Consider the following 21,964-nt stretch of genomic DNA (forward strand, 5'->3'; position numbering starts at 1 on the left):
GATAAAATTGAACCGGAGGAGGTGGCTCAATAAATATTCCCATCTTCAATGATGCAGGACATCAATGCAAAACACAAAAGGCTGAAGCATTTGAAGCCATCTTCAGCCTGACCTGCTGAGTGGGTGATCCATCTCTGCCTCCCCCAGAGGTCCCCAGCCAAACACATGCCAGTTTTCAGCCAATTTGATTCACTCTACATGATAACAAGAAACAGCTACTGAAGACTTGTGCTGTAGAGCTAGCTGTGTCCCTAGCCAAGCTGTTACAGTGCAGCTAAAACACTGGCATCTATCCGGCAATGTGGAAAATTGCTCAGGTATGTCCTGTCTACAGGAAACAGGATAAATCCAACCGGGCCAATTACCGCCCTATCAGTCTACTCTTGACCATCAGTAAAGCGATGGGAAATGTTGTTGACAGTGCTATCAAGTGATACATTCACAGCAATAATCTGCTCACTGACACTCAGTTTGACTTCCACCAGGACCAATCAGCTCCTGACCTTATTACAGCCTTGGTCCAAACATGGACACAAGAGCTGAACTCCAAAAATGAGGTGAGAGTAACTGCCCTTGATTCCAAGGTGGCATTTAACCAAGTTTGGTATCAAGGAGCCCCACAAAACTGAAGTCAATAGGAATTCCTCCCATTAGTTGGAGTCATACCCAGCACAAAGAATGATGGTTTTGATTGTTGCGCGTCAGTCATCTCAGTCCCATGGCATTGCTGCAGCAATTGCTCATAGTAGTGTTCTAAGCCCAATCTTTTTTTGTTCCTTCAATAATGTCCATCCCTCCATCATAAGGTCAGAAGTGGGGATGTTTGCTGATGATTGTATGATGTTCAGCATCATTCAGGATTCTCCAGATACTGATGCAGCCTATGTTTATGTACAGCAAGCCCTGGACAACATTCAGACTTGGGCTGATGAGTGGCAGGAAATATTTGCATTTCACAAGTGCCAGGCAATGACGATCTCCAACAAGAAAGTATCTAACCGTTATTGACGTTCAATGACATTAACATTGCTGAATCCCCCACTATCAACATCCTCTGGGTTACCATTGACCAGAAACTGGCCATATAATTACTGCAGCCACAAGAGCAGGTCAGAGGTGAATAACTCAATGCCTGCCTCCCCAAAATCTGCCCATCATCTACAAGGCACTAGTTAAGAGTTTGATGGGATACCCTGCACTTGCCTGGATGAGTGCAGCTCCAACAACACTTAGGAATCTCAACACCATCCAAGACAAAACATGCAACTTGATTGGCACCCCATCCACCACCTTAAACATTCACTACCTTCATCAGTGGCATGCAGTGCCTGCAGTGTATGCAATCTAGAAAATGCATTGCAGCAATTCAGCAAGGGTCCTTCAACAGCATCTTCCAAAAACTTGCAGACTCTACCACCTGGAAGGACAAAGGCAGCAGATATCTGGGAACACCACCACCCACAAGTTCTCCTCCAAGTCACGCACCTTCTTGGAACTATATTGCTCTTTCTTCACTGTCGCTGGTTCAAAGTCCTGGAACTCCCTCCCTAACAGCACTGTGGGTGTTGCAGTTCAAGAAGGTGGCACACCACTACCTTCTTGAAGGCAATTAGGGATGGGCAATAAATGCCAGTGATGCCAATATCCCATGAAAGGCTAAGTTTTAAAAATAACACCTCATCAACCATTTCTAATAAGACAGCCCCTTCATCTCAGGGATCAATCTAGTGAACCTTTTCTAAACTGTCTCTACTGCAAGTGTATCCCTTTGTAAATAAGCGGATCAAATTCTGTGACCGGAACTCTACCACCTCGCTCACCACGCAATCAGCGTCGGCTAGGGTCCAATAATGATTTCGGGTGGGAATTTCCGGTCTTGCCCGAGCGAGGCTATAAAATCCCACCCTGTATGTAGTACTCTAAGTGTGGTCTCGCCAAAGACATCCTATTCCTATGTACCATCTCCTTGCAATAAAGGCCAACTTTCTATTTGCCTTCCTAATTACTTGTGCCTACATCCTAATGTTTTGTAACTCATGTGCAAGGACATCCAAATCCCCTGTCCTGCAGTCTCTATTAAATCATATCTGTTTTTCTATCTTTGCTACTGATGTGCATAACCTCACATTATACTCCCCTCTGCCAAATGTTTTCCCTTCACTTAACCTATCTATATCCTTTTGTAGACACGTTGGGCAAAATTTAATGCCCTCCCGATATTGGGAGTGAAGGGGTAGTTAATTGGGCCATGGACTGCCTTCCCACCCTGTCACCAATGGAGACCATTAAGTGGTGGCCACTTAAGGGCTTCATCCCACCACTGCTGGTATTCCTTCAGTAGCAGATGGGGGACTCGCCATGTAGGAAGCCTGAAAAGCAAACCCTATCAGGGTTGCTTGTAGGCTTCCGGAGGGGATTGCTCATTCAAGACACCTGGTTCGGGGACCTGGCATCAGGAAGGAGGGGCCAACTGAGAATCACAACCTGCCCTTGCTGTTCAATAACCCACCCATTCCTCAGTGACTTTCAATCTGTGACCCCCATCTTGCCATTATTCAGCCATGGCCAGGGTCCCTCAGTGATTCTGGGTCTTGAGTGTGTGCATGACTGGCAGCTGCCACTGCTCCCACAAGCACTGCTGAGCAATGCACAGCTGCCAGCCTCTGGTCGGCATACCTTGGGGTGAGGAGGGGGGTTGTTTTTGCCACAATTAGATTCTGGTCATTGATTTCTGCCCACCTTCTCGAAAGGGCGTAAGGTTCTTGCAGATTCTCCACTAGTGGGCAGAAACTCCATCACCTCCATCAAGTACCACCCTTTATATCCTTCTCAAAACTGACTATTCCACCCATTTTTGTATCATCAGCAAATTTGGTTATAATACATTTGGTGCCTCCTTCTATGTCATTACTATAGAGAATCAATAATTGAGGCCCTGTCAGTGATCCTTATAGAACCCCAATAGTTACAGTTTGCCAACTTGAAAATGACCCATTTATATCAACTCTTTGTTTCCTGTAGCCAATCCTATGTCCACGCAAATGTATTATGTCCAATACCATGAGCCCATCTTGTGTTTTCTTTTTTGTGGCACCTTATCAAATGTATTTTGGAAATCCAAATAAACTGCATTTACTGGTTCCTCTTTATCCACCCTCATTGTTGCATCCTCAAAGATCATTCATACATTTGTGAAACATGGGGCGGAACCTTCTTGTAGTGACGTGGTTCTTGGTGGTGAGACTGGAAGTGTGGGGCACTTTAACTTTTAGGAGGGACAGTTGGCCACATGCAATCACATGGATGACATTACCCTTAAATTTCCATGCATCATCCTTGACTCTCCCTCTATTACCCTCAAATCTCAGGACATCACTATTGAACTTCACTGAATAATCCTTGATTGGCCCACAATCATGTTTGCCCTGCCAACTTTCTGCATAGTTCAGCTTTCTCCCTCTTGTCCCCCATGCGATTTCATAGAACTGCCACCACCTTCCCCTAGTCAGCCTTCCCCTGTCCCCCCCTTGACTGCCTTCACCCTCCCCTAGTCAGACCTGCCCTGTGCCCCCTTGACTGCCTCCACCCATTCTTAACCAGTAATACATCCTCTCCAGTCATTGAACAAGGCTCCCCATGCAGGCAGCTCCTACTCATGTCAAACCTACCTCACCTGCTGCACACCAGGGTCTGAGCAATTGTGAATCTAAAGACATGTGTTTCTCATCTGTTCATAGAAATCATAGAAACCCTACAGTGCAGAAGGAGGCCATTCGGTCCATCGAGTCTGCACCGACCACAATCCCACCCAGGCCCTACCCCCACATATTTTACCCGCTAATCCCTTTAACCTACGCATCCCAGGACTCTAAGGGGCAATTTTTAACCTGGCCAATCAACCTAACCCGCACATCTTTGGACTGTGGGAGGAAACCGGAGCACCCGGAGAAAAACCCGCGCAGACACGAGGAGAATGTGCAAACTCCACACAGACAGTGACCCGAGCCGGGAATCGAACCTGGGATCCTGGAGCTGTGAAGCAGCAGTGCTAACCACTGTGCTACCGTGCCGCCCTTGATTGTGTTGATTGCTTAATTGGAAAGGCACACATAATTCTGTTGAGGTTGCCTTTAAATAAGCAAACACGACATGCAAATACATTAAGAAGTAGTTCCCAATGCTTGTCATCTAGAAGTTTGATCCGCTTTCAATACACTCCCAACTTAATTCCATAGTTTCATGTCGCCATTGGAAAGCTGACTTTTGACACAATGAAGTGCCCTCACCCATCTCGTTTCCTACTCTCGGGAGCTTCATAAGATTCCAATTGTAATTTCTGTTCATAAAACCGTGTTGACTCTGCTTGATTGTATTAAGATTTCGAGTCAGATAACTAGAGTTCAGCACTTTGACCAAAGACATTGAATCACATGATCCTAAAATGATAGGCCATTTTCCCCTTTTGGGAAATCTATTTTTCTTTGCCGTTTTCTGGAGGCCACAATCAAAGCAACAGGCGCTGTTCCAATGTTAAGACTCTTTCTTGGATCCATTATAATGGGAGGGGGTGAAGTGGAGATTCTGCAGAGACCTTTTCAAGGGAGCCCAGGTAGCTTCCTGAAATTGGACAGAACTCCCAGCAGCAGAGGTCACAGCAGATCACAACATTTCTGATTGGATGCGAGGGCTGTGAAGATGAGGTACCATTATGTTCATGAGCTTAATCTATGGAATCAGCTGAGCATTTGCTTCAAAAGGGAGCAGAGTTTAAAACAGGAGATATGTTTATGGTTTACCTGAGTAAATAGAAGATGGGTAAGTCAATATGGGCTGTTTCTTGCTTTGAAACTATAGTCTTATTCGTCAATATTATTGACCTATAACTGCTTGCCTGCTTGGTGTAAATGCTATTAAGTTTACACTGTTTCAATCTAGAGACAGTACATGGTACAGAGTTTGTAACTCAATTTTTGTTATTGATTTCCTCACCCACGCCCCCATTTTGCAGGTACGGTCCTGGTTCAGCAGTTAATGTCTGTATTTATAAGTGAACACAGCAACTTATTTCCCAAAGAAGGAGAAGAGATTCAGGGCAGACAGGACGGGTGCAATAACAACAATGAAATACCAAAGAAACCCTTTGTGCCCTTTTCTCCTCCGCCCCTCAATAAAGAGAACAAGAAGCCAGCTGTCGAACCTGTCCGCCAGTGCTCCTGGGATAACTCCGAGTCACCCAAAAGGGGAAGCGGTGAGAACGGGGGCTCTCCCACTACACTAAACGGGGGCAACAAGCCGAATACCAGCCCCAGGAACAGCCTCAGCAAAGTGGATGTCAACAGAAGCCCGCCCATCATGGTGAAAAAGAATCCAGCTTATTCTAAAGGCAGCGGGATAGTCACCAATGGATCCTTCAGCAGCCCCGCAGAAAACCAGGAGAAAGTACAAACGCTGCCAAATGGTAGTTTGCAAGCAAGGAGAAACTCCTCACTGAAAGGAACGGGGACCAAGATGGGCACTGGTAGCGTGCAGAATGGGGGAGTGAGAATGGGGATCTCCAGCACAGACATGATGAGTTCCTCTTTAAACAATCGAATTGCAGGGTGGATGCCCAATGGGTACGTCACACTGAGGGACAATAAGCCCAAGGACACAGTAAACAGCGAATCCACACAGCACAACAGACTATCCACCTACGACAACGTTCAGCAGCAGTTTTCTCTTTCAAACTCTGATGACAAGCAGAGTGTGGACAGTGCCACCTGGTCTACCTCTTCCTGTGAAATCTCCTTGATGGAGCATTCAAACTCCTGTCGTTCCTCCACAACTACCTGCCCAGACCAGGATATTTACGCAGCAAGTTACGAAGACCCGATTTCGGAGGGACAAGCACACGAGAGGTCCATTCGGACTGACTCCGAGAACAAATACGAGCGGAGTAGTGGAGGTGGCTGCAGTAGTCGTGCTACAAACAGCAGCGATAACAGTGACACATTTGTCTCCAACACTTCCACTGGCAATCACAGTGCCTTGCACAGTCTTGTAACAAGCCTGAAGCAAGAAGTAACAAAACAAAAGATTGAGTATGAAGCAAGAGTAAAAAGGTATGTGTCGGTTAAGTAGACTGCAGATGTACTGTTTTAAAGCTGGTACTGCAACCACTGCTTTCAAATTTGAAGTAACAAGACAATTAACAGATAGAATTTACCTTATCTTCCCTCTGCTTTTATCTTCCTGTTGTTGTAAAATCAAAGTTGTTTCCTAATGTCCACCATAACCTTCTTTCAGCTGGACATGTGTGTGAGGGGTAGGATTGAACCAGCCCCTGAATAGTTGAACATTATTTATTGTCCAGCCTCATACATGAAGAATAATCACTTGGGCAAATTACCAAAAGGCAACTGATGTTGTAGCAAGGAGTCAATGTCAGGATAGGAGAGGTGAAAATTGGTAGAAAAGGCAGACGATTAAAAGGAAAAAGTGATTTATTTGAAAATGACCATCGGCCAAACATGAAAAGCCATCTGTTGCACGTCATCCACAAATATCTTTGAAAATTAGGTCTGGGAGTATTGCTGAAGTGAGTTCATGGCCAGGTTGTTGATCGTTATATATGAGCTTTTACTAGACAGTGCGATCCATTTACAGAAGGGAACATCACATCCTTGAGCTGGCCTTTTGGCAACAAGAAAATGTCCAATAGGTCCATGGATAGTAAACAGGACTGGGACACTAACTTCAAAAAGACATCCCAGAGAAACTAAGAACTTACTGGTCAGTTAATATTACATGTTGGTAAGCCACTAAAGCCTATAGCAGTGGGAGTAATTGTAAGGTATTTGGGGAATATGAATTTATCAGGGCTAGTCCAAATGGATTTCCAAAAAATTGTGATAAAGGTAACAGGAGGGCAGAGCGAGGTCTGCGGGAGGACGGAGTGAGGTCGGCGGGAGGGCAGAGCGAGGTCAGCGGGAGGGCGGAGCAAGGTCAGCGGGAGGTCGGCGGGAGGGCAGAGCGAGGTCGGCGGGTGGGCGGAGCGAGGTCGGCGGGAGGGCGGAGTGAGGTTGGCGGGAGGGTGGAGCAAGGTTGGCGGGAGGGCGGAGCAAGGTTGGCGGGTGGGCGGAGCGAGGTCAGCGGGTGGGCGGAGCGAGGTCGGCGGGAGGGCGGAGCGAGGTCGGCGGGAGGGCGGAGCGAGGTCGGCGGGAGGGCGGAGCGAGGTCGGCGGGAGGGCGGAGCGAGGTCAGCCGGAGGTAGGCGGGAGGGCGGAGCGAGGTCGGCGGGAGGGCGGAGCGAGGTCGGCGGGAGGGCGGAGCGAGGTCGGCGGGAGGGCGGAGCGAGGTCGGCGGGAGGTCAGCGGGAGGGCGGAGCGAGGTTAGAAGAATGGGCAGATTTGGGCAGGTGTGGCTCGACATGGAGTAATGTGAAACCACTGTATTACAATTTGGAAGTAAGAAAAGAAAGTAGATGTTAAATGTTTAATCTCTAAATGAAGTAGTGAAGCAGTTGATGATGGTTTGCAGATAGTCTAATGGGAGCAGCAGAAGTCAGTAAGCCTATCACACAGGGAATAGAATTCATTGTTTAGTATCTCCAGGAACGAAGGGATCATGATACATTATAGAAGACAGAATGAGGAGAGCCAGTATAAAGCAGTATAGTTTTAAATGTGCTGCAGGAAGAGAGAGCCTGTGGGTGTATATTCACAAATCTTTGAAGGTGTCAGATCAAATCAATAAGGCTATTAGAAAAGCAAGTCGATCCTTGGTTCAAGACATAAAGCACAAAAGCAAGAAAAGTTATTCTATTCCTATACAAACAACTGGTTAGGTCTCTGCTGGAGTAATTTGTCCGTTTTTGGGCAACACATTTGAGGAAGGATGTGAGGGACTGGAGAGGGTCCAGAGATGATTTACTGGAACCTAGGATTCAGAGAATTCAGTTATTTGGAGAGATTGGAGAGACTACTTGTTCTCCTAGGAGCAGAGAAGGTGAAAGAGAGATTTAATAGATGTGTTCAAAATTAAGATGGAATTTGATGGAGTAAATAAAGAGAAACTGTTTCCAATTGCAGGAAGATCAATAACAAGGGGCTCAGATTTAAACTAATCGGCAGAGTTGTTCAAATCTGGAATGGAAGCAGAAAAGTAACCCTAAAAACAGTTGAATAGACACTTGAAAAGGACCACAAATACAGAACTGTTTGGAAAGGCGGTTTGGGGAAGGCATGGGGCTGATTGAATAACTTGTTCAAAAAGCTGCCACAGACATGACATGCTAAATGGTCACCTATGCTGTAGGTTTTTTATGATTCTGTGATGATGTTGAAGAAGTCTTTAGTGAGGCTGCAGTTGGAGTATTTCACATTGGGCACCCCATTATAGGAAGGATATTCATTTGGGTGTTTCTAGATTTCAGAGATTACAATTATGATGAAAGACTTGATAAATTTGGGCTGTTTCCACTTCAGGTGAGAATGGTTGGATAGGCTGAAATAGATCTTCAAGATTATAAAGGATTCTGATCAGATAAATTAAGTGGTAGTTTCATCTGGTTGACAAAAAAGTAATGAGGAGGCACAATTCTAAGCTGATCACAAAAGAAGTAAAGGGTTTGTGAGACAAATGTCTTTATCGTAAAGAATAATAAGGGGTGGCACAGTGGTTTGCACTGCTGCCTCACAGTGCCAGGGACCCTGGTTCAATTCCGACCTCGGCTGACTGTCTGTGTGGAGTTTACACGTCCTCCCCGTGTCTGCAAGGGTTTCCTCTGGGTGCCCCGGTTTCCTCCCACACTCCAAAGATGTGCAGGTTAGGTGGATTGGCCATGCTAAATTGCCCCTTAGTATCCAAATATGTGTAGGTCAGGGGGATTAACCATTGTAAATGCGCGGGGGTTATGGGGATAAGGTGGAAAAGAAGAGCTGTTTGGGATGCTCTTTTGGAGAGTTGGTGCAGACTCAATGGGCCGAATGGCCTCTTTCTGCACTGAGAATTCTATGCTGTAAGTGAATATAGAGAGCAAACAGAATCAGGTTAAACAAGGTGGCTCCGAGTGGGACAACAACAACATGATGTGCTGAATGATCTGTTTCTGTGCTGTTATACTTAATGACAGACCTTTTCCTTCCTCTAAAGTTGAGATTGTTAATTGCCACATCTGCCAGGGAGTGAACTTCGGGCATTACTGAGTTGAACCATCAGGGGCATTGAAAGAGATCATTTTGATGAGATGCACAGAATTATGATGGCAACTGGAAATGCTGTGAGGAAGGCTAATCATTGTTGTACCCCTTTCGCCAGTGAAAAGGGACAACGAGGACCAGTTTTGGGGCACAACACTCTGCACCCAATTTGTATTAGTGAAGGTGGCTTTCCAGGCATCCATATGGACAAGGTAATGCTGAATGGAGCAGGCCAGGCACCTGCCCTACTCTGTGCTGCCATATTGCCCCAAGGTGTCATGAAACAGGTAATAAGCCCTTATTAATATATTCAAGAATGCTAATTCCTGATCCACGTAATCACTATGGATGCCTGAGTGACTGCCTTCACCAATATTTGGTGCAGAGCAACACAGAATTAGTCATCATTAACCATATTTCTCTTTTGCTTATTTGTTAATGGTAAGTGGGTGTCATTTGAAAGTCAAGCATTTATTGCCCATCTCTAATTACCCTGGAGAACGTGGTAATGAGCCGTCTTCTTGAGCTGCTGCTGTCCATGTGGCAAAAGTATACCCACAGTGCTGTTCGGCAGGGAGCTCTAGAATCTAGGGGCAGCACGGTAGCACAGTGGCTAGCACTGCTGCTTCATAGCGCCAGGGACCCGGGTTCAATTCCCGGCTTGGGTCACTATCTGTGTGGAGTTTGCACGTTCTCCCCGTGTCTGCGTGGGTTTCCTCCCACATTCTGAAAGATGTGCTGGTTAGGCATTGACCCAACCAGGCGCCAGACTGTGGCGACTAGGGGAATTTCACAGTAACTTCATTGCAATATTAATGTAAGCCTTATTTGTGACGAATAAATAAACTTTAATTTTCACCCAGTGTCAGTGTAGGAACAGCGATATAGTTCCAACTCAGGAAGGTGAGTGACTTAGGGGGGAACTTGCAGTTGGTGGTCTTCCTCTCTGCCTCTTGTCTTTGACCTTCAAGACAGTAGAGGTCACAGGTTGGGAAGGTATTATCGAAGGATCCTTAATGAGTTGCTCCACTGTACCTCGTAGATAGTACATACAGCTGTCACTGTCTGCTGTCACTGTGATCCAGTGTTGGAGGGTCTGAATGTTTAAGTTGATAGATTGGGTGTCAGTCAAGTGGACTGCTTTGTTCTAGTTGATGTCAAGCCTATTGAGTGTTTGTGAAGCTGCACTCATCCAGGCATCATACTCCTGACTTGTACATAGTGAAGGTTGTAGAGTCAGGAAGTAAGTCACTTGCCAATGAATTCTCAGCACCTGACCTGCTCTGGCAACCATTGTGTTTATGTGGCTGGACTGGTTAGGTTTCTGGTCAGTGGATGGTGAAGGTGGGTGATTCGACAGTGGTGATGCCATTGAATGTCATGGGGAGATGGTTAAATCTTCTCCAGTTGGAGATGGTCATTGTCTGGCATGTGTGTGGCACAAATGTTCCTTTCACATGAGTCTAAACCTCCAGTTCTAGCTTCAGACGTGCGCACTGTTTGATGGATTATAAATGGGTCAGGCAATGGCTATCGCCAGAGAAAGTCGAATCACCACCATTCACAGGTAGACTTCAGAGCTTTGATTAACCTGTTGTGGGATCGTGTAGTCCTGACAGGACCTCCAATGGGTGCGAGCTGCTTATCATTCATTTAGTCCAATGCTATAGCTTCACCAGGTTGGCACCATCTGATACTGATCCTTACATGCTCCTCTCATTGAACCAGGGTCACTTAAGATAATGGTAAAGTAAGGGATAGAGCCTATAAATTGGGGTTTAATACAATTCTGCTGCTGCTGATAGTCCACAGAGTCTGGTGGATGCCCAAATGTGAGCTGCTGGATCTAGTCTGAATCTATCCCAGTTAGCATGGTGCCACACAACATCATTAAGTGTATCCTCATTGTGAAGATGGGACTTACCTCCACAAGTGTGGTGGTCACTCCTCGTTATGCCGTCATGGACAAATGCATCTGACAGGTAGGTTGTTGAGGACAAGGACAAGCAGGTTTTTTTCTTGCCACCTGCCACAAGATCAGTTTGACACCTACGCTCTTCAGCACTCAGCTAGTGGTGGCATTACATAGGCACTGCTGGTAATAGACATTGAAGTCCCTCAGCCAAAGTACATTCTGCGCCCTTACAAGTGGTACTTGTGATTTTTCAGTTGAGGGAGAAAGATAGGCGGTAATCTGCTGATGGTTTCCTTAAATTAACATTTGTACTGAGGCAATGAGATTTCGTGGAGTGCAGGGTCAATGTTGAGGATGACAAGGTCCACTGTGCACTACTGTGGTGGCATCTCTAAGAGGAGCTGGGGTGGGGTTGGTGGTGGGGGATTTGGGGGGGGGTGGAGCAGGGTGCGGGGGTGGCGGGTGCAATGTGATCTGCCCTGCAGATGGGACATACCCAGGGATGGTGATGGTGGTGTCTGGGACATTGGATGAAGGTTATGATTCTCTGGGAGTCATTACATCAGACTATCTATCACTTGACTTGTCTGTGGGACAGCTCTCCAAACTTTGGCACAAGTCACAGAATGTGTTCGATACCGAGGTTGTTGCCAGGTGATTCCTCTGGTTTTGCGCTTTCTTTTAGTTTATTAGTAGTTTGCCATTTCAGAGGCCACTTAAGAGTTGGCCAGATTGCTACACAAATCAGGTTAGCACAGCAGGTTTCCTTTCATAACTGGCATTGGGTTGGGTATTTTTCTGAAAAATCTGAGCTTCAGGGTCACCTCTAACTAACTTTACATTCCAGATCTATGAACTTATTGGAATTCACAGACTGCCAGGTCTCCTAGGTTACTCATCCAGTCACATAATCTGGTCATCTGAAATTGCCCATGCTCCTAACTTGTACCAAATCCCGTTCACGCATTACCCCGTGTTCATTGCTGCTGGTTTAGCAACATCTTGATTTTAAAATTCTGATCCTTGTTTCCAGATCTCTCCATGTCCTTACCCCTCTAAACCTCAGCGATTTCTTTCCCACCTCACACCCTCGCAGATGTCAGTGCTGCTCTGAGCATCCCTCATTTTAATTACCCCACCATTTATGGCCAGGCCTTCAGCTGCCTTGGCCCTCAGCGACAGAATTCCCTCTGCCAACCTCTTTGCGTCTCCACCTCACGTTCCTCCTTTAAGACACTCCTTAAAAGACCCTTCTCTGAGCAAACTTTTCTTCATCTACCCTAATATCTCTTTAAGTGGCTTTTATGTTTTAAGATAACCCTGCGCAGCACCTTGAACATTTTATTCCATTAAAGCTGCTATATAAATACAAAGTTGTTGTTGTTTTATAAATGATTAGGGTATTGAGGTCAGCAGATTTTGTGGGATTTAACTTCTATATGGCCATCCCTGACAGGGGGGAAGAATCAAATTTGGGTTCTGTCAGCTTGCTCACTCCCATGTTCGTCCACCATGTCTCCAGGAATGTGTGACATGGACAATCCCCTCAGTAAAAGCTGACACACAGGGGCCCTGTCAGCTAAATATAAAACATATGAGCAGGAATGCTCCTCTAAATGTCGCAAGGTACATTTGGGCTATTACCCAAGGTTTCCCAACCTCCCCACCCAACCCCCTTCTTCCCAAAAACATTTCTCCATAGTCCCACTTTATTTATCAAAACATGTTTCATTATGGGCCTAGTGACTTCTGGACTGTCTCGGGACACCTGTTCTGTCTGGGCGTTTGGCTGGTAGAATGTTAAAAAGGCCTGCCTGTTATATTGGACCACACCTCCCACTGCAGCTCTGTGCAGATAGCTCACTCATGTCACCATTTGGAATTCAAATTGCTCCTAATCTGACCAGTTATTGGAATCATAGAATCATTGAAACCCTACAGTGCAGAAGGAGGCCATTCGGCCCATCGAGTCTGCACCGACAACAGTCTCATCCAGGCCCTATCCCCCGCTTATTTACCCTGCTAATAACTCTAACCTATCACACCCCAGGACACTAAGTGTTAATTTAGCATGTCCAATCAATCTAACCCGCACATCTTTGGATTGTGGGAGGAAACCGGAGCAACCGGAGGAAACCCACACAGACATGGGGAGAATGTGCAAACTCCACACAGACGGTGACCCAAGTCAGGAATCAAACCCAGGTCCTTGGAGCTGTGAGGCAACAGTGCTGACCACTGTGCTGCCTTATTCTCAGTATTAAAAAAATCAGATGGAAAGTCAAAGTTAGCAGGTCTTTGCTCTTCATGTTTCAATTTTGAAATGGCTGCCATAGAAGCATATTTGTCCATTTTTACTTCACAAAATAATAAAACAGAGGTTTACGAAGAAACTTAGACTGAATGTTGATAAGGAACTCCAGTGTCTGGTGCTTTAGTTACACTAGTGATTGTTTCAGCTGTGCCTCATGTCAGAACAATATCTGACATAGAACATTGTCCCATCTCCTCTCCCACAGCCCCAATAATTGTGTCTGTTGGTGCTTATTATTATTTATGAAGAGTGATACACTAGGGTAGAGGTTGAAACCTAGGTTAGTGGTAGGGCTGAGGTGGGTTGACACGGGTGTGAAGAGTTTAACTCACAGCTGTCCCATTGTCACTGAAAAATGAATATCCAGCAGTTGGAAATTTTGCCAGCCCTGAGATGCCCAAGGCCTGCCTGCTACAGGTGGATCTGTAAATGGATGAGCTCCACTGTCCACCTGAAATGGGCACAGTAAGAAGGCTCACCGCACCAGGTTAAAGACTAACAGGTTTATTTGGAATCACAAGCTTTCGGAGTGCTGCTCCTTCATCAGGTGAGTCTCATCTAACCCAGTCCAATGCCAGCATCTCCACACCTGAAATGCAGGGATGGCTCTTTAATATTGCAAATCAGAGTCATATCTTGGTTGCAGGACTCCAGTGACAACATGTAAGTAGAAGTGTGCGCTGCGCGTTGTCCACTTAGTTGTACCAAGTGTTAGGAGGCTGAACCAGCAGATCTTAAAGGGACCACAAAACAGCTGAGAAAATGTTGATTTTTTTAGCTTGTTTGCTCAGGAGAAGTAAGTGGTATTTCCCACAAAAAAAACTCCAAGCACAATAAGTCCACTCATGGCATCCCTGCAAGTTCCAACCATGTGAGATCCAATGTAGGCCACCTCAGCATAGAAGCCTTCCAATTTGCACTGTCCAATAACTGGTGAGTTATAGTCAGCAAACAGTTCGGTGCTCACAGTTCCCAAGTACGGCTGAGCAAATGGAGCACCTCTCTGTCAACATCACGCCCATTTTGGGCAGAAATCAAATTTCCTGATCAGTAAACAGAACTTTCCTGGATTGTTTCTTGACATGGAACTCACAAGTGTCTTAAATCACTGCATCAGCCAGTTGAAGTGGCATTGAACTAAATGGCTGCATTAAGAGACACCATTTTAATTTTGTACCTTCAAGCCTTTATTATCTTTCCTAACTATTTCCACATGCCTAGAAAGTTAGCCTTGTGTGAGTTAAGTAACCAGGTACCACAAAACTGGAAACTGAAAACCAAATCCTATTTCAAAGCTTTGCAGTATATAGCCTTTGGAGATGCATCAATTCAAAATCCCCTACATGTGTTGCTCTTGCTTTGTTGCTGTTTTCAATTGTACAAAACATAACAAACAAGTGATGAACTGAAAGAAGCAGCTTTTGTCTTGTAACAGACTTTCTCATTACCATTTCCCAGCTGTACTGGTGCCAGAGGGTAGCTTCTGGGGAAATGAATACATCCAGATGTCCCTCACTTGAAATTCTCATTCATTCCAAGATCGTAATGAGAAATTCAATAACCTTTGGTATTGCTCTTGTGTGGAAGAATGTGAATTTATATTATGCACAGGCCAGTTGGCAGCAAATTACAGCTTCTTGAGACTCTGAATCATTGCAGCATCTGAAATATCTCTGAACACCTCAGCATTGCTCTTTCATTAAAAGAAATCAACAACTATGATTTCCATGGATGGCAGCTGAGCATAACCGACTCATTGTTGTGTCGACTACCAATGTAAAGCTCATTGCGGCAGCTGGAAAATGCAATAGCTCCTGTACAGACAGAATTACATTTTGTATATGGCATGAAGCCTCATAGCCAAAGGTAGACAGTACAGTGTGTATAGTATAATCCTCCTTCACAAGAACAGTCCCATTCTTTTCTTGTTTCTTCAGTAGGGTCCTTCAATATGATGTGAAATTCTCTGGGGTTCTTACTTGGAAAGTGTTCTTGTTCACCAGTTTAGTGAAAAACAACACATTGATTTACACGTAAAGGCTATACAGAAGCTTGCAGCCTGTAAGAGCAGGAAAACTTCAGATAGGTTCAAATCACAAATATCATCAATGGATTAGTCAAAAGCACCTGCAAGTATCAGCAGTCAAACTTCAACATTAATAACTTCAAAGGCAACTCATTGTGGCTTAAAGTTATAAATGGTTTATTACCAACGATAAATATAAAGGGTCAGATAGAACTGAATATACAACTTCTTCACTCCTCCCTTGGCTCCAGCTGAGAATCCTCTCGGACTCGGGATACACGCCCTTGCGCCTGATTGGCTTGGCGTCCTGCATTGCAACTCCAAAAGTATTATCATGTGGCCCTCAGGGATTGACCCCTTAAAGGGGTCACATTACCACACTCTCTCCTCCCCCCTAACTCCTGAGTTCAACTGTGGATGAAACAAAAGGAACATCATTAAACATAGGCACGCACAGTTAAACAAGACATCAGGAATACCCAAGGAAAACTCATCACAAGCTCAGTTGGTCTGGGGACTTCTGGACCCTGATAGAACATTTCAATTCTGTTTTATACTCTTGGGGAAATGATGTATTTTGTCAGATGGTTGGGAAAGGTAAACTCATCAATCTGGGGTTGAGATCCTCCTCTGTAGCTGTTGTCTCCTCAGTGACAGAAACTGCTGGTTGCTCCAGTTCCACATTTACAAATGGGATCTCTGTATCCATCACTATTAAACCCAAATCTCCTGCAGGGATCATCTTGATTACCTGTGTCAGGCCTAGCTCTCTCCCTCAAATGGTCTACGTGTTTTTTGACAGGACGACATTATATTTCTACAACGTAGAAATCAGGTCCTGTTCTTTCCACAATTGTTCCAGCCACCCATGTCAGCCCTGCTGCAAAGTTTCTGATCAGAATTAAATCATAAACTTGGAAAACTCTGTCTTTTTTTCGTAAGTTATGATTTTCTTTCTGGGAGACTTGTCCAGCCTTCTCCCTCCCCACCAAATCTGGGAATATCATATCCAGCTGTGTCTATAAATGGCATCCCATTAGTAGATTGGCTGGTGTCGACCCCTGTGGTTGCATTTGGCATGGTGTTACATGTCAACAAGAAACTGGCTATACGTAGAGGTAGAGGCCTATTAATGTGTTTCTTCATCAATGATTTGAACATTTGTACAATGTTCCGCTAACCCTTAAGAGGCTGTGTTTAGCTGAGATCGGCAAAGTCTCTATCAGGTGCAGCGCCAGCACTATTTCCTGTGGGACCGGTGGTGATGACACTGTCTGCGGCAAAGGTAAACGGCAGAGTGCATCCACATTTGATATTTGCGTCCCTGGGTCGTACTGGAATGTGTAACTACGCAGCTGAGCCCACTTCTGTACCCTTGCAGTGGCAATTGGCAACCTAACTTGATTTGGTATTATTGTGAAATGCCATCCATATGCACCACACTTATAAATGACCTTTCCAATTACATCAGCAAGCTTCTTGGGAGTACTGTCCCCTCCATCAAAAACAGGCTTCCAGCCTCAGTCCTGTACCCCCCTACTCAGGCTCTGCTGTGCCTGCACTTGAGCTATTCCTCACATCAGCAGTATTCCAGCACAAACGGTTCACCCCATTGGGCATGCCCTGTACTCGTTTACACCCTACTCACTGCGTTCAGTCATCTGGGCCAAATCCACAGCTTTTTCTAAAGAGATTTTGGTCTCAGCCAGTAACAACTTCTGCACGATGAGGCCGTTTATACCACAGACCAAACACTCTTTTAACATTTCTCCTAAAGCTGGGCCGAATTTGCAGTGCTCTGCTAACCTTCTCAATATGGCCACAAAACCTGAAACTGTCTCCCCAGCTTCCAGATAGCCGAATGAAACTTTAATTGCAACATAATGATCGGCGGTCGGGGGTTAAAATAATTTTTGACCAATTTGACTATCTGGTCAAAAGACTAGTGTCTGGGGCATCAGACAACATTAGACTCCTCGCTAAACCGTAAGTTTGTGGGACACAGACTGTGGGCAGAAGAACCTTTCGCTTTTCCTCTGCTGTGATTTTATTTGCTACAAAGAAATAACGCAGCCTTTCGATATACTGTCCCCAGGTTTCCACTTCTGGGTCAAATAATTCAATTTTTCCAATGAAAGGCATCTTTATGTACCTTACTTCTTGACAGTTTCAACATTCAACTCTCCTCCCCCTCTCGCTGCACACTCCGATCCCTAACGGCTAACGAAAGTTGTCCCTTGCTGCTGCTATAATAACTTCGAAGGCCACTTGTTGTGGCTCAAAGTTATAAAGGGTTTACTACCAATGATAAATAGCTACATACAAACAACGATCTGACAGAACTGAACACACGACTACTCTCCACTCCTCCCCGGCTTCAGCTGGCCTCCATCTCGACCCAGGACACACGTCCTTGCGCCAGATTAGCTTGGCTTCCTCCGCTGCCTCTCCATAGTGTCCAGCCCAATCGCGTGGCTCTTAAGAATTGCTCCTTTAAAGGGGCCATGCTAGCACAATTATCATCATCAGCCTCCTCACTGCTGATCCTAATGCTCCACATTCTCCAGTGATTATTCCAGGCTTCTGCTAATGTGAAATCCAGATGTACCATTAGTGTTCTGAGATTGTTTGGTTTCAGTGATAGCATCAGGCCATTTGTTACCTTCACCTAGGCTTCTGTCCAATGTAAGAATGAGTTCTCAACATCGTGTATGTGTTTGTCAGCTAAGCAATTGCAATTTTATTTTTCTTTGCTATCAGGTTAGAGAGCATGGACCATGAAACGTTTAATTGTTTTGCTGAAATCTCCTTTTTGCCTTGCAAATGTTAATCTTAAATCTCATTGATAGCGCAGAATGAGATTCCCCCAAGCATTTCCAATCAGCATAGTCTGATACTCGGGGAGAATAAAACAAAATCTGCTTCTATATTGAAACCCGTTCTCATTACCTTTTATAGATATTACCATGAGCTTAAAATTCCTACCGAGCTGTGAAGCATCAAATGAAATCATTCCAAAATTGATCTTTTCAATCACATGTCCAGTGACACCAGAACCGAGTGAAACCACAGTCATGTTAATAACAAATAATCCTTCAAAGTAAATTCTACCATCAAGCTTGTTTTCAGAATGTCCTATATAATTCAGATGTTATATTTCAAAATAGTAAAATGAGAGAAAAAAGGCTTATAGAGACAGAAATTTACAAGCAATGTGGAAACCTCCTGCACCCAAGGGATATCGAAATATGATTCACATCAGGATCTATTCAACTTACTTCCATAGGCAGTACCTGGGGAGTGATCTTGAAAGAACACTAGCTAATCCTTGAGAAATGCTATATAAGATTAGCTCTTCCTGTCTCTATCTCTCTCTCCCTATCTGTTTTTAAGTGTACATATATTACAGAAACAACCCCATTTTAATTCTTTAACCATTTAAATCAAATTGGATTGGATATCAGTTGGTTTGCACAATGGGCAGTCAATCCATCACATCAGACTGTGACAATCAGGTGAGTAGAGGTAGAATGGCTCCCCTCATTTCCGAGCACTCATTTGATAAAACAAGTTTAAAAAGGATATGCATTCAGTTAATGTTTAATTGTTCACGTGCTGCAACTGCAAGAGACATGCATACAAGGTTCCTTGAGTTTCTCAAAAAGAAAATAGCATTTATTGTTCTTAACTCTGTTTAAGAAAAATAATATAAGTTCTGCAACTTTTGCATGTACACTCACTCCAAGTTCTCTCACATACGCCGATAGGTAACAGAGTGGGAGGTTAGATTAAGTGATATTTTAAAATCCATATTATATGCTTTGTGTAAGTTGATGGCTTGGATAGATCCAGGCTGAGCTTGGTGGTTTTTCTGAGGAGGTTAAAGTTACAGATGGGCACTGCTGTGTTGAGTTCTTTAAAATCTCTTGGCACTTGGATGGTCAAACCATAGACAGGTTCAAGCTTGAAAGATAGAGAGAGTGAGGCCCACACAGGGGTCTTTTCTGCTTCTGTCTCTGATCTGCAGCAAACAGTTTCTTAAACATGAAAAGAGTTAGTTGGCTTGTCATAAGAACCTGTCCAGCTGACCTGTGACCCAAATATGGTCATGATTGGTGTATTCCAGGCAGGTGGTTTCAGTTTGATTAGATTAGGGCTGGGGTAGATTCATTTCTCAGATCAAGTTCATTGTCTGAGGTGATTACTTATAATGCCAAGTCAGGTGATTGCTGGAATGTTCTGTGAAAGGGTTAGGATGATCCCATTCACACTTCTTCAAGGTTATTGTCTCTGCTCGTGTTTTCGAGACAGGTTAGCTCCATCTTAATGGATAGTATTCTGTACAATGATGCAAACTTATAGCCATCTTAGGAATTGCAGTTTGAAGTCACTGAAATGTGGTTTTAGCCTTTTCTTAAAAAACAATTCAGTGGTTTCTAGTTAGTCATTTCATAATGTCATTTTTATAAAGCATGGCTTTATAACAAGATTTACACCCAGGCAGAAAGATGAATTCTAACTCCCTCTCGTGTAGTTTGCTGCCATTATCCTATCTATCCATCATGTATGTCATTTTGGCGTAAACAGAAATGTCTTGTTTAAATAACATTGATAAACTTGAGTCTTTGCAAGAGGAATGTGGTCAGCTTCCAATCTAATAGTTGCATCTATCAAAATGAGCATGAGTATTTGATCATTTCCCTGTCATTCTTGTTGCAGTTTGGAACAGAGAAACATTGAGCTGGAATCTGAGGTAATGACACTTCATGAGGAACTGGACCAGGAAAGGAAGAAATATACCATGGTGGAAATAAAGATGAGGAACACAGAGCGTGCGCGGGAGGATGCCGAGAAACGCAACGAAATGTTGCAAAAAGAGATGGAGCAATTTTTCTCGACGTTTGGCGATCTGACTGTGGAGACACGAAGACCAGATAGAAGTAATACCATCTGGATACAGTGAAGATCAAGAGATCAGGACAATGGATGGGGGTGGGGGGAGAAAAGCCAGGTGACTGGTCACCTGACTGGCGATAGCACTCATTGAAATTCAAAACTTTGAAGGAAAAAATACATTTCAACTGTACTTGCCAGTATTTTAATTGTATACTTACCATCTTATTCTAACCTATAAGCTCCATGTAATTATATTACTGTTAAGTGTTACAGCTGGTTGTGTATATAGCTTAAATGAAAACAAAATCAGTGGCACCCATCAGAAAATGTATGTCAAACTGAAAAAAGGAAACTTTTAACAAAAGCCTCGTATTTAAACTGCTAAAGTTAATATTATTGTGTTGCAATCTAGCTTTTTATCAAGGCTTTTTAACTTGCACTTAACAAGCTATTTTTTAGCATTGTGGTACAGTTGGCCTGTTTTGTAATTCTTTATTGGCACCCCCCCCTTTCTCGCTGGGGACAAGAGAATACTGAAGAATTTTAAGGTTATGGAATGGGCGATGGGATATATAAAGTTAAAATATTGACTAGCGTGCCGATGCTTCATGTGCCATTTTACTTGTTCATGACCAAAAAAGTGTACATATTTTATAAAAAAGTATAACAAATGAATTACCTAAACCTTTTTGTAAGTGTCTTGCTTTTTTTCCAGCACGTAATTTAACGTGTCAGAGCCAAACAAGATTTCAAGCCCCACATCCAATCATTCTGTATTCACAGGTTGTATTTATTGTTACTGCCAATACATGGAAATGGGGAGATTTTGCAGGAAAGACATTTTCTCAAGCACTGATTTTACCAACAGTTTTGCTTCAGTGCAAATGTTTCGATAAATAGTATTTTATTTCTGGCAGAACATTCATCTTAAAGGGTTCCTCCTGCCTCGATTCAACATAAGCCCCCATTTGTAATGCATGAGAGTTGTATATCCATCACATCAAAATCAAGATGCAAGGTTCAAGATTAAAGTCAAATAAAATCATAGAAATCTCTGCACAGGAGGACATTGGCTGATCAGTCAGTGCAAGCTCCAGGTTGGATTTTATGATCAAAGTCCCATTTCTTTTCTCTTTTTCTATATCCTTTAATATTTTTCTTCTTTAAGTATTTATTGCTGCACATTCCCAGGCAGCTCACTGGAGATAAAAGCAAGTTGCTGTGGATGCTGGAATCTGAAACAAAAACAGAAAATTGCAGGTCTGACAGTATCTGTGGAGAGAGAATAGAGCCAACGTTTCGAGTCAGTGCTCAATAGAGATGTAGACATAAGATGCCCCTGGAAGTGGCCAGCAGGTAGGCTCAGGGAGAGATCATAGAAATCATAGAAACCCTACAGTGCAGAAACAGGCCATTTGGCCCATCAAGTCTGCACCGACCACAATCCCACCCAGGCCCTACCCCCATATCCCTACACATATTACACGCTAATCCCTCTAACCTACGCATCTCAGGACACTAAGGGGCAATTTTTTAGCATAGCCAATCAACCTAACCCGCACATCTTTGGACTGTGGGAGGAAACCGGAGCACCCAGAGGAAACCCACGCAGACACAAGGAGAATGTGCAAACTC

The 21,964-nt window shown here is 44.2% G+C and overlaps 1 protein-coding gene across 5 annotated transcripts in view; it reads left to right on the forward strand.

The window, feature by feature from the left end:
- Positions 1-21,017, forward strand: part of arhgap24 (Rho GTPase activating protein 24) — a 440,920-nt gene extending 419,903 nt beyond the window's left edge. For all 5 annotated transcript variants that reach the window (XM_078213984.1, XM_078213995.1, XM_078214006.1 and 2 more), the window contains 2 exons: positions 5,009-6,101; positions 20,153-21,017. In XM_078213984.1, the coding sequence (XP_078070110.1) occupies positions 5,009-6,101; positions 20,153-20,396 (1,337 nt within the window). In that variant the 3' untranslated portion in view covers positions 20,397-21,017. The remainder of the gene's footprint in view (positions 1-5,008; positions 6,102-20,152) is intronic.
- The last annotated feature ends 947 nt before the right edge of the window (positions 21,018-21,964 follow it).

The sequence above is a fragment of the Mustelus asterias genome, chromosome 1 (genome assembly GCF_964213995.1).
Source record: "Mustelus asterias chromosome 1, sMusAst1.hap1.1, whole genome shotgun sequence".
Lineage (NCBI taxonomy): Eukaryota > Metazoa > Chordata > Chondrichthyes > Carcharhiniformes > Triakidae > Mustelus > Mustelus asterias.